The sequence below is a fragment of the Phyllobates terribilis genome, unplaced genomic scaffold (assembly GCF_046119375.1).
Source record: "Phyllobates terribilis strain yellow unplaced genomic scaffold, ASM4611937v1 Scaffold_4__5_contigs__length_816908805, whole genome shotgun sequence".
Lineage (NCBI taxonomy): Eukaryota > Metazoa > Chordata > Amphibia > Anura > Dendrobatidae > Phyllobates > Phyllobates terribilis.
The window spans coordinates 77,198,705-77,212,222 of record NW_027362764.1 but is presented as its reverse complement, the minus strand read 5'-3'; the positions used below and the strand labels follow the sequence as shown (position 1 = coordinate 77,212,222).

Below are 13,518 nucleotides of genomic sequence, written 5' to 3'. Positions count from 1 at the left end.
GGTAATATTGGGTCTCTCTCTGCGCGGTCATTGACAGGTGTTACAGGGGCTCTCTATGCGCTCTGTGCGCATTCCTATATATATATTAGGTGATATTTGGGCTCTGTGCGGTTGACAGTAGGTGATATTGGGGCTCTCTGTGTGGTCATTGACTGTAGGTGATATTTGGGGCTCTCTGCGCGGTCATTGACAGTAGGTGATATTGGGGCTCTCTGTGTGGTCATTGACAGTAGGTGATATTGGGTCTCTCTGCGCGGTCATTGACAGTAGGTGATATTGGGGCTCTCTGTGTGGTCATTGACAGTAGGTGATATTTGGGGCTCTCTGCGCGGTCATTGACAGTAGGTAATATTGGGTCTCTCTCTGCGCGGTCATTGACAGGTGTTACAGGGGCTCTCTATGCGCTCTGTGCGCATTCCTATATATATATTAGGTGATATTTGGGCTCTGTGCGGTTGACAGTAGGTGATATTGGGGCTCTCTGTGTGGTCATTGACTGTAGGTGATATTTGGGGCTCTCTGCGCGGTCATTGACAGTAGGTGATATTGGGGCTCTCTGTGTGGTCATTGACAGTAGGTGATATTGGGTCTCTCTGCGCGGTCATTGACAGTAGGTGATATTGGGGCTCTCTGCGCGGTCATTGACAGTAGGTGATATTGGGGCTCTCTGTGTGGTCATTGACTGTAGGTGATATTTGGGGCTCTCTGCGCGGTCATTGACAGTAGGTGATATTGGGGCTCTCTGTGTGGTCATTGACTGTAGGTGATATTTGGGGCTCTCTGCGCGGTCATTGACAGTAGGTGATATTGGGGGCTCTCTGTGTGGTCATTGACAGTAGGTGATATTGGGGCTCTCTGTGTGGTCATTGACAGTAGGTGATATTGGGGCTCTCTGTGTGGTCATTGACAGTAGGTGATATTGGGTCTCTCTGCGCGGTCATTGACAGTAGGTGATATTGGGGCTCTCTGTGTGGTCATTGACTGTAGGTGATATTTGGGGCTCTCTGCGCGGTCATTGACAGTAGGTGATATTGGGGGCTCTCTGCGCGGTCATTGACAGTAGGTGATATTGGGGGCTCTCTGTGTGGTCATTGACAGTAGGTGATATTGGGGCTCTCTGTGGTCATTGACAGTAGGTGATATTGGGGCTCTCTGTGTGGTCATTGACAGTAGGTGATATTGGGGCTCTCTGTGTGGTCATTGACAGTAGGTGATATTGGGGCTCTCTGTGTGGTCATTGACAGTAGGTGATATTGGGGCTCTCTGTGTGGTCATTGACAGTAGGTGATATTGGGGCTCTCTGTGTGGTCATTGACAGTAGGTGATATTGGGTCTCTCTGCGCGGTCATTGACAGTAGGTGATATTGGGGCTCTCTGTGTGGTCATTGACAGTAGGTGATATTGGGGCTCTCTGTGTGGTCATTGACAGTAGGTGATATTGGGTCTCTCTGCGCGGTCATTGACAGTAGGTGATATTGGGGCTCTCTGTGTGGTCATTGACTGTAGGTGATATTTGGGGCTCTCTGCGCGGTCATTGACAGTAGGTGATATTGGGGGCTCTCTGTGTGGTCATTGACAGTAGGTGATATTGGGGCTCTCTGTGTGGTCATTGACAGTAGGTGATATTGGGGCTCTCTGTGTGGTCATTGACAGTAGGTGATATTGGGGCTCTCTGTGTGGTCATTGACAGTAGGTGATATTGGGGCTCTCTGTGTGGTCATTGACAGTAGGTGATATTGGGGCTCTCTGTGTGGTCATTGACAGTAGGTGATATTGGGGCTCTCTGTGTGGTCATTGACAGTAGGTGATATTGGGTCTCTCTCTGCGCGGTCATTGACAGTAGGTGATATTGGGGCTCTCTGTGTGGTCATTGACAGTAGGTGATATTTGGGGCTCTCTGCGCGGTCATTGACAGTAGGTAATATTGGGTCTCTCTCTGCGCGGTCATTGACAGGTGTTACAGGGGCTCTCTATGCGCTCTGTGCGCATTCCTATATATATATTAGGTGATATTTGGGCTCTGTGCGGTTGACAGTAGGTGATATTGGGGCTCTCTGTGTGGTCATTGACTGTAGGTGATATTTGGGGCTCTCTGCGCGGTCATTGACAGTAGGTGATATTGGGGGCTCTCTGTGTGGTCATTGACAGTAGGTGATATTGGGGCTCTCTGTGTGGTCATTGACAGTAGGTGATATTGGGGCTCTCTGTGTGGTCATTGACAGTAGGTGATATTGGGTCTCTCTGCGCGGTCATTGACAGTAGGTGATATTGGGGCTCTCTGTGTGGTCATTGACTGTAGGTGATATTTGGGGCTCTCTGCGCGGTCATTGACAGTAGGTGATATTGGGGGCTCTCTGTGTGGTCATTGACAGTAGGTGATATTGGGGCTCTCTGTGTGGTCATTGACAGTAGGTGATATTGGGGCTCTCTGTGTGGTCATTGACAGTAGGTGATATTGGGGCTCTCTGTGTGGTCATTGACAGTAGGTGAGATTGGGGCTCTCTGTGTGGTCATTGACAGTAGGTGATATTGGGGCTCTCTGTGTGGTCATTGACAGTAGGTGATATTGGGGCTCTCTGTGTGGTCATTGACAGTAGGTGATATTGGGGCTCTCTGTGTGGTCATTGACAGTAGGTGATATTGGGGGCTCTCTGCGCGGTCATTGACAGTAGGTGATATTGGGGCTCTCTGCGCGGTCATTGACCGTAGGTGATATTTGGGGCTCTCTGCGCGGTCATTGACAGTAGGTGATATTGGGTCTCTCTCTGCGCGGTCATTGACAGGTGTTACAGGGGCTCTCTACGCGCTCTCTGCGCATTCCTATGTATATTAGGTGATATTGGGGGCTCTCTGCGTGGTCATTGACAGTAGGTGATATTGGGGCTCTCTGTGCGGTCATTGACAGTAGGTGATATTTGGGGCTCTCTGCGCATCATTGACAGTAGGTGATATTGGGTCTCTCTCTGCGCGGTCATTGACAGTAGGTGATATTGGGGCTCTCTGCGCGGTCATTGACAGTAGGTGATATTGGGGCTGTCTGTGTGGTCATTGACAGTAGGTGATATTGGGTCTCTCTCTGCGCGGTCATTGGCAGGTGTTACAGGGGCTCTCTACGCGCTCTCTGCGCATTCCTATATATATTAGGTGATATTGGGGCTCTCTGTGTGGTCATTGACAGTAGGTGATATTTGGGCTCTGTGCGGTTGACAGTAGGTGATATTGGGGCTCTCTGTGTGGTCATTGACAGTAGGTGATATTGGGGCTCTCTGCGGTCATTGACAGTAGGTGATATTTGGGGCTCTCTGCGCGGTCATTGACAGTAGGTGATATTGGGTCTCTCTCTGCACGGTCATTGACAGTAGGTGATATTGGGGCTCTCTGTGGTCATTGACTGTAGGTGATATTTGGGGCTCTCTGCGCGGTCATTGACAGTAGGTGATATTGGGGGCTCTCTGTGTGGTCATTGACAGTAGGTGATATTGGGTCTCTCTGCGCGGTCATTGACAGTAGGTGATATTGGGGCTCTCTGTGTGGTCATTGACTGTAGGTGATATTTGGGGCTCTCTGTGTGGTCATTGACAGTAGGTGATATTGGGGGCTCTCTGTGTGGTCATTGACAGTAGGTGATATTGGGGCTCTCTGTGGTCATTGACAGTAGGTGATATTGGGGCTCTCTGCGTGGTCATTGACAGTAGGTGATATTTGGGGCTCTCTGCGCGGTCATTGACAGTAGGTGATATTGGGTCTCTCTCTGCGCGGTCATTGACAGGTGTTACAGGGGCTCTCTACGCGCTCTCTGCGCATTCCTATATATATTAGGTGATATTTGGGCTCTGTGCGGTTGACAGTAGGTGATATTGGGGCTCTCTGTGTGGTCATTGACTGTAGGTCAGGGCTCGACAAACCCAGGCGCCTGGTCGCCAGAGGCGCCTAGAAAATGTTGTCTGGCGCCTAGCCCACACACCCACCCGCCCACTCACTGTCGGGGCCGGGCCCACACACCCGCCCGCCCACTCACTGTCGGGGCCGGGCCCACACACCCGCCCGCCCACTCACTGTCGGGGCCGGGCCCACACACCCACCCGCCCACTCACTGTCGGGGCCCTGGCTGCTTCCTTGGCACCTGTTCAGGGACGCAGGCGCTGCTTGATTGGCGGCACTCCCCCCAGACATGGCCGCGCGCTGTCAGGCTGTGTCTGCTAGTAATGACACGGCAGGGTCGACGGCACTGCACCTTTAATTTTGCTTGTGTGTCGCTCCTGCCGCGTCATTACTAGCAGACACAGCCGCACAGCGCGCGGCCATGTCTGGGGGAGTGCCGGCAATCAAACACCGTCGGAGCGGAGGTCCTTCACAGATGGGCGGGAGGGGCCCGGACCCGACCGCAAGTGGGCCCCTCTGATGTTCCAGGGCCATGAAGTCTGTGACACGCCGGGGGCCCTGCACTGCCCCATACCCGAGGAGCTGCTGGACAGGACACTGGACCGGGGACAGGTGAGTGAGGCTTCCCCAATCCCCATATTAAAAATATTAGTAATGGGTCTGTGTGAGTGCATGTATGTGAATGTCAGTGTATATGACTGTGTATATATATTTGTCTGTTTTATCTATGTGTATGTCTGTATGTGTACATATGTCTGCGTACCGTGTGTGCGCACGCATATGTCTGCGTACCGTGTGTGCGCACGCATATGTCTGCGTACCGTGTGTGCGCACGCATATGTCTGCGTACCGTGTGTGCGCACGCATATGTCTGCGTACCGTGTGTGCGCGCGCATATGTCTGCGTACCGTGTGTGCGCGCGCATATGTCTGCGTACCGTGTGCGCGCGCGCATATGTCTGCGTACCGTGTGTGCGCGCGCATATGTCTGCGTATGTGAAGGATGAGGGGGCAGGCTGGGCCATGTGTAATGTATATATATATATTTCTCCGCCGTATCTATGCATCATGAATCGTGTATGTGTTAAAAGGGCCCACTGAGACTCTTTCGCCCGGGGCCCAGAAAAACCTGGAGCCGGCCCTGGGGGGAAGGATCGCTGTGGCCGGGGGCCCGTTCTCATCTCCCGCTACCTGTGTAAGTACATACAAAGGCCGTGCTCCCCGGGGAGACGCCGTGTGTGAGGGGGTCTATATGTACAGTTTGTCAACAAAAAGAATTCTGGCTCCTAGATTCTGAACAACTTTGTCGACCCCTGCTGTAGGTGATATTTGGGGCTCTCTGCACGGTCATTGACAGTAGGTGATATTTGGGGCTCTCTGCGTGGTCATTGACAGTAGGTGATATTGGGGGCTCTCTGTGTGGTCATTGACAGTAGGTGATTTGGGGGCTCTCTGTGTGGTCATTGACAGTAGGTGATATTGGGGCTCTGTGTGGTCATTGACAGTAGGTGATATTGGGGCTCTCTGTGTGGTCATTGACAGTAGGTGATATTGGGGGCTCTCTGTGTGGTCATTGACAGTAGGTGATATTGGGGCTCTCTGTGGTCATTGACAGTAGGTGATATTGGGGCTCTCTGTGTGGTCATTGACAGTAGGTGATATTGGGGCTCTCTGTGTAGTCATTGACAGTAGGTGATATTTGGGGCTCTCTGCGCGGTCATTGACAGTAGGTGATATTGGGTCTCTCTCTGCGCGGTCATTGACAGGTGTTACAGGGGCTCTCTACGCGCTCTCTGCGCATTCCTATGTATATTAGGTGATATTGGGGGCTCTCTGCGCGGTCATTGACAGTAGGTGATATTGGGGCTCTCTGTGTGGTCATTGACAGTAGGTGATATTGGGGCTCTCTGTGTGGTCATTGACAGTAGGTGATATTGGGGCTCTCTGTGTGGTCATTGACAGTAGGTGATATTGGGGCTCTCTGTGTGGTCATTGACAGTAGGTGATATTGGGGCTCTCTGTGTGGTCATTGACAGTAGGTGATATTACGGTCTCTCTGTGTGGTCATTGACAGTAGGTGATATTGGGGCTCTCTGCGTGGTCATTGACAGTAGGTGATATTGGGGGCTCTCTGTGTGGTCATTGACAGTAGGTGATATTGGGGGCTCTCTGTGTGGTCATTGACAGTAGGTGATATTATGTCTCTCTCTGCGCGGTCATTGACAGGTGTTACAGGGGCTCTCTACGCGCTCTCTGCGCATTCCTATGTATGTATGTATGTGTGTGTGTGTATGTATGACCTTTTCTAATTTTGTATCCACAGCTCCTATGCGCACAATTGTGTTTCTATATTAGCAGTAGGGGGCGCTCTGGGTCCAGAATTAGACCACACTTGGTTGATCTCCTCTAACATGGGCCCGGTATATTCACAGCTGATTATTCCTAAGCACAGAGGCCACGATTAATGGGGAATAATGATTTGTAGTTGGCCGACGGTGAATATAACGCCACATTGAGTAGCGACTGTTCTAGGTGAGGGAACTTTACTGTAAAGACCTATTTTTCTTCTATAGGAAGACCCAGAAACCGGTTGGAACCAATGGACACCATATTTGTGAAGCAAGTTAAAGAAGGCGGTCCAGCACACGAAGCCGGGTTGTGCACAGGTGATTACTTTCCTAGTAAAGGGAACGTTTCATCAGAAAATTACCTAGATTGGGTTTTTGTTTAAAATGAAAGAAAAAAAATTAAAGGGGTGTTCCACTTTGAGGAAAGTGGACCCCAAACATGTATAATACCCTTTATATAATAAAAATAAATAAAAATTCTTGCAATTTTCACACTGGCCACTAGGGCTTATACTAAACCCCAAGGTTATTTTCACATGTCCAGTAGTGATCAGTTAGGATGGATCCAGCAGCGATCCATTTGCAAAGTTGTGCAGGCACAACTTTTTAGTCCATTTATAAATAACTGATCTCTGCTGGATCCATTTATTTATTTTTTTTAACATTGAAGTCTATGGAAAACAGATCCTTTAATTAGCTATCCGTATTTCTTTATTCGTAACGGATCCGTTTTTTTGCTTATTGGATCCAGTAAGCAAAAAAATGATCCGTTACTAATGAAAGAAATACGGATGGCTAATTAACGGATCTGTTTTCCATAACAGATCCAGAGAGGAAACTTAAAGCGCAGTAGGGTCTTATCCAGGTTATACAGGATGGAAACACTTTGCTATTTTTTTTTTATTATTTAAAAATCCGGATCCAAGATTGGAGAAAACCACTTTTTTCCAATCTTGGTCCCTAATTTTTTTAGAAATCCAGCAGCGCAGAATGTAATACTTCCCTTGGTATCCAAAAAAACGGAACCAGTGGAGATCAGTTATTTAAAAACGGACTTAAAAATTGTGTCTGCGCAACTTTTTTGCCAACAGATTGCTGCTGGATCCATTTTAACGGATCCCAACTGGACGTGATCATAGCCTTGCTATACTATGCTGAAGACTGTTCAGCAGTCTCATTATCAGACAAGATTACAATGGCTGGTAACAAATCTATATGCAGCAGATAACACAGGATCCACCACTCACAGTAGGTGATGTCACAGCTCACCTCCTCCCCCACCCTTCACAATGACTGATAACACTTTTCTATACAACAGATAAAGCAGGATCCTCCATTCATGGTAGGTGATGAGCACAGATCACCTCCTCCTGTACAATGACTGATAACTTTTTATATAGCATATAACACCAGATCCACTCACAATAGGTGATGTCACAGCTCCCCTCCTCCCCCTGCCTTTACAATACCCTTTGCCCAGATTAGAGCATGCCCAGTTTATACTTCTATACAAACTGCATCTGAGTCAGTCTATGGCTGCTAATGTCCATGTGAAGGACCGGAAGTAGAAGCCTAATAGGTCTAGTGGTCAGTGTAAAAACTGCAAGACTATTATTATAAACTAGTGTTTTGAAAAATAAAAAATAATCAAACATTTAACATAAAAAAAAAAACAGATTTATTAACATTGGGTAATTTTCTGACATTTTTTTTTCTAAGGGGTAAATTCTCCCGCAGAATAGAAAATCAGCAGAAATTTACAGTACCACATAAATGGATGGAGTTTTAAAATCCAGATCCACATATAAAGGAAAAGGTCCATGTGGAATTAAAGGGAACCTGTCATCAAGATGTAGTATGTTAAAATAAAGTTATGGCCATAATGGCGCTACTATACTGATTTAATAGATACTGAAGGTATCTATTAAATCAGTATAACAGCGCCATTATGGCCATACCTTTTATTTTAGCCTACTAAATCGTGATGACGGGCTCCCTTTAATTCCACATAGACCATTTCCATTACATGTGGATCTGGATTCTGTTGCAGATTTCAGATTTTTGAATTCACATCAATTTCCAAAATTGTGGCAAATTTGTTTCAATACCTGCAGTAAAAATAGCTGAAATCTTACCATCGCTATGTGATTTTTTTAGACATTCTCCTCTTGTGATTGTCATTGTATTAACCATCATCTGTATTTAATTCTTTCCTTTTGTGCTTTTAGGGGATAGAATCATCAAGGTGAATGGGGAGAGCGTCATCGGGAAGACGTATTCACAAGTCATTGCTTTAATCCAGAACAGGTATATACTGTATAGTGTCTGCATGTGCAGGGGGTTTATACCTTCTGGTTTATGATCTACCGACAACTGTTTTATAATAATAATTTTTATTTCTAGAGCGCCAACTTATTCCACAGCACGTTACAACTAAGCGGAGACGTCAGTCTTATAAGTGATTTGCGCTGGAGTAAAATGCACAATAATGAACGCTGCACATGTTTCGCTGTCGATCTGCGTCTTCTGAACTGGTGCAAAATTGCACTGTAATTTTACAGCAATTTCTGGTGTAAAATCTACTAATTCTGCTGGAGTTTGGTGGGGCCAGCACTCTGCATAGTTGTTCCCGCTATTATTGCCACTTCTTAAAGTTGTCCACTACTTGGACAACTCCGTCATACCCCAAACTTGATAAAATAATAGCTTATACTCGCATCCCGTGCTTGTGTCGGCACTCGTGGTACCCAGGCTCTCGTGCGTTTGTTGTGCCACGTGACCTCAACGCCCAATCAGCGCTGGCGTCGCTGTTGCCGCCTTCTGTCGAATTGGGCAGCAAGAGGAAGTCAGATATCAGCCGCAGCCCGGACTTCCTGTTCATATTCCATTTGCCCGAAGGTGGGGACAGTGATGCCGAGGCTGATTGGGCGCGCTTCACAACCGCACGGCGAGTGCCGATACCGCGAGTGCCGATACCGCGAGTGCCGATACCGCGGGAACGGCGCCAGCACGGGAGGAGAGTATAGGCTTTATTTTATCGGGGCCAAACATTTAGATCAAGAAGGGGTTGTCCTAGTAGTGGACAACCCCTTTAAATGTGGGGAAAGGAGTCAAAAGTTGATAATTTTATCCTGTATATGAAAAGTGGTGCAGAACATTAAATAATTTCCCATCCCCCTTATGTATTTTATCCAATAGAAAGTTTTCGATGTGTCCAGTTTTGTAAAATTATCAGAACCTGAAATACTTGTGATGTCTGATATGGCTGATAACAGAGAGAGAGGTTTATAAATAGTCATCACATGGGTATAATTTAAAGGTCATCCACATTTACTGAGTGAGATTTTTCCATATTCCTGTAGCCTGTGGAAGTTCCCGCCATCTTTCCTATGGGCTCCCGTATATTCATGGCTGCTTCTGTTTTCGCGTCGGCCTAGTTTATCATCGCATGCCGATGAGGTTTCCAAAGAGGAAGAAATGTCGTCTTTTTCAGATCAGTGATTGGTTAGGAATTTTGAGAATGTCGTCTTTGGGGCATAAATGGCTCCTGCTAAATGTTCAGTAATATGAAATGGAAACATTCAAATGCCAATGAAGATCAAACTAACCGCGACTTAAAATATCATTTTTTTTTGCAGTGATTCCACCTTAGAACTTAGCGTGATGCCAAAAGATGAAGACATTCTCCAGCTGGTAAGTGCCTACCTGTATGGTAATGCAAGATGTTGTCTTTGTTTGGGGGGGGGAGTTGTGGGGGTCCTTAGACTTTAACTCTCGCTACAACATTCCAAGGCTACTTTCACACTGAAAACACCCGTGGAGGTATGTCATATATCCATAGGTGCCAATTTACTCTAAGGTCAAAAGTGGCCAAAAGCTGCCAGAAAGAGGGCAGCGCAGGGCATCAAACGACATTGATAAAGAAAGATGCTGCCCCTGTTACTGAGCTGATGGGAAGACTGTAGTTTTGATGACCAATTTGAATGTGCATGTTCAAATTGTAATCTTTTTTTTTTTTTTTTTTTTTTTTTTTAACCCCTTCATCTCCTGGCCATTTTCCATTTTTGCACTTTTGTTTTTTGCTCCCCTTCTTCCCAGAGCCATAACTTTTTTTTATTTTTTGGTCAATATGGCCATGTGAAGGCTTATTTTTTGCAGGACAAGTTGTACTTTTCAACGACACCATTGGTTTTACCATATCATGTACTGGAAAACGGGGGGAAAAAAACTCAGTGCGGTGAAATTGCAAAAAAATAAATAAAAAATGCAATGCCACGGTTTTTTTTTTCTTTTTTTAAATCATTTTCACTAAATGCTAAGACTGACCTGCCATTATGATTCAACAGGTAATTACGAGCTCGTAGACACCAAACATGTAGAGGTTTTTTTTTTGTTTTTTTTTTTTCATTTAAGTGATGTAAAAAAATCCAAAGTTTGTTAAAAAAAAAGTCCCCATTTTCCAAGACCCATAGCATCTCCATTTTTTGGGGCTCTGGAGCCGGATGAGGACGCCGAGCTGACGTTTTTGATATCATTTTGGGGTAGAGATGATGTTTTGATCTCCCAGTTTTCATTTTATTCTGGTGTTTCGGCGACCAAAAAAAATATGTAATTCTGGTGGGTTTTTTCATATCGAATATATATTTGATTTTTTTTATTTGGTTTTGAATGGGGCGAAAAGGGGGTGATCTAAACTTTTTTTTTATATATTTTTTTAATATTTTTAAACTTTTTTTTTTTTTTTTTTTTTTTTTTTACTTTTTACATGCTTCAATAGTCTCTGTGGGAGACTAGAAGCTGCGATGATCAGATCGCCTGTGTGTAGCAGAAATGCTGACTTGCTATGAGCACCGACTGCTGGGCGGCACTCATAGCATCCTGGCAATGACAACCACAGGGGTCTCCTGCAAGTCGTGCCCACCCATCGGCGACCCACAGTCATGTGACACGTGCGCCAATGGAAGCAGGACTAGTGACGTCTTTCCTCCGTGGTCATGTTAAATGCCGCTGTCAGAGATAGACAGCGGCATTTAACATGTTAATAGCCGCGGGTGGATCTCGCTTCCACCTGCGGCTGTTAAGGGCACATGACAGCTGATCAGATCACTTATATCCTCAGAAAGGTGCGGGCTCATCGCCGGAGCCCGCGTCAAAGGGAGAGACACGCACGGCACATGTCGTTAAGAGGTTAATTATACCTCAAGCTTTGCGAAGTAATGATTTTTTGTAATGTACTTAATTGCCTTCCCCAAAGTGCGGTTTCACATGGCCGGTTTGGTTTGTGCTTCTTTAGAAGCTGTTTTCAGCTGCTGCTCAGCAAAATATGTATACTATATTCAAACAATCGTGTACAGGAGTTGCCCTGCCTGTGCAGGAGACTTTTTGTCTGAGCCTCTGCTACCAACCTCGTACTCAGACAGACAACTTCCGTACTCTTGATTCTTATTAATATAGCATAGGAATTTTTTCGGTGCAGCAGTTAAAAGCCATTTTTAAAGGAGCATGTGCTGGTCGCTGAAGCAGCACTGCAGCATTTTGTTTGGGATTAAAGAAAGCAAAATAAGGTAATGAAATATTTTACAGAAATTCTTCATAGCATTGCAAAGCCTGGAGGATAATTTAAGAAAAAATACTCTTTAAGGCTGTGTTCACACGATGCGTATTTCATGCGTTTCCGCGGCGTTTTTGCAGTTGCGTAAACGCCGCGGAAACGCATGAAAAACGCATGGTAGAAGGGCAGCAATGTTCCCCAATGGAAATCCGCATGTGCTGTGCCCATGATGCGGATTTTTCCGCAGCGTTAACGCTGCGGTCAAAAATCCGCAGCATGTCAATTAATTTTGCGGAAACGCGGCGATTTCGCCGCCATTGACTTGCATTAGAACGCGCCAATTCCGCAAGACTGCATCTGTACTTGCGTAATTGGTGCGTTCTAATGTGCGGATGGTACCCGGGTGTGGAGGAGAGGAGAGTCTCATCCACACCCAGGTACCATTAAAAAAGCTGTAAAAAGAAGAATAAAATAAAAAATAATGTATTCTTACCTTCTGTCGGCCCGCGCAGCGCTCCCGCTTGGTTCCCGGCACTTGCAGTGAGTTGTAGGACCTGCGGTGACGTCAGAGTCATGTGACGGGTCACGTGACGCTGACGTCGGCAGGTCTTTCAATTCAAAGTTGCCGGCAGCCGGGAGAACGGAGTGAGCAGGACAGCGCGGGCCATCGGAGGTAAGTATATACACTCTCTCGGTTCACACTGTATAAATCCATGCTGTTTGCATGGATTTATATAGTGTGACCTAGTTATCAAGCACTTTCCAGGTGATGCTAACATCGCCTGGAAAGCGCTTGTCAATCTGCATGCGGAAACGCATGTGAATCTGCATGTGGATCCGCATGTATTCTGCAGGAAAAACGCATGCACAATCTGCATGCGTTTTTTCTGCCAGGGAGATGCAGAAATGATGCAGAAATTTTCTGCTTCATTTCTGCATCGTGTGCACATACCCTAAGAGTATGATAACCTGCAATTCTACGATCGTGAATTTGCGGTGTCACGGTTTATTTAGAAATGACTCCTTTGCTCCTTTTGAAACTTCTTTCAACTGCTGCTCCGCAAAATTTTCTATGCTATATTCAAAGAAAGCAGCCATGTTTTTTTTATAATACTGGGAAACTGCTCTTTACTTGCCAATGTAAAATGTAGGAGAATAAAAAATATAACTCTTGGCATGTGTGTTTATAACCATCATAGTAATTAGGGCACAGGTCAGATCAGATCGCAGATTGATGTTTTGTGTAAACCCTACCTAGAAATTGCAGCAGCGGTGTGCATGCCAACAAATTGAAGTCATGTGGAGAACATGTTGAAATAAGTTTTAATTGTTGTTTTTCACTTTTGCCGTTGTCTCATCATTGAATTGAGCAATGTATGATGAGTCAAGGAGGTGTTTTTGATGGCAAAATCAAATTTCTCAGCTAATCATTTTTTTTTCCTCCATATTTTTCTTTTTTTTTAAAAAAAAAACTCCCTGTTGTATTTAAAAATGACCTATCACTTGCTTACAAAATACCTGGTTTAAATACCTAAGCTCTACTGATTCTGCTGCACTTTTCCGTTTTGTGCTACGTCGCTCCATTAGAGATATTCAAATTTGTTTCTCCTGGAGCGCACAATGTGAAAACTCTGCTTTTCAGCCCAACTGGGCGTTTCTTCAGTCTTTTTTGAGGGCGTGCACTTTCACACATCTTTCAGATCCTGCCAATCACAGCTCAGCAGTATCTGAGACTTAG

General features: G+C 45.9%; 1 protein-coding gene across 6 annotated transcripts in view; it reads left to right on the top strand.

Annotated features, from left to right (window-relative positions):
* ARHGAP21 (Rho GTPase activating protein 21) overlaps positions 1–13,518 on the top strand; it is a 172,308-nt gene that overhangs the window by 89,268 nt on the left and 69,522 nt on the right. For all 6 annotated transcript variants that reach the window (XM_073677523.1, XM_073677524.1, XM_073677522.1 and 3 more), the window contains exons 4-6: positions 6,455–6,547; positions 8,458–8,536; positions 9,868–9,922. In XM_073677523.1, coding sequence (XP_073533624.1) covers positions 6,455–6,547; positions 8,458–8,536; positions 9,868–9,922 — 227 coding nt within the window. The remainder of the gene's footprint in view (positions 1–6,454; positions 6,548–8,457; positions 8,537–9,867; positions 9,923–13,518) is intronic.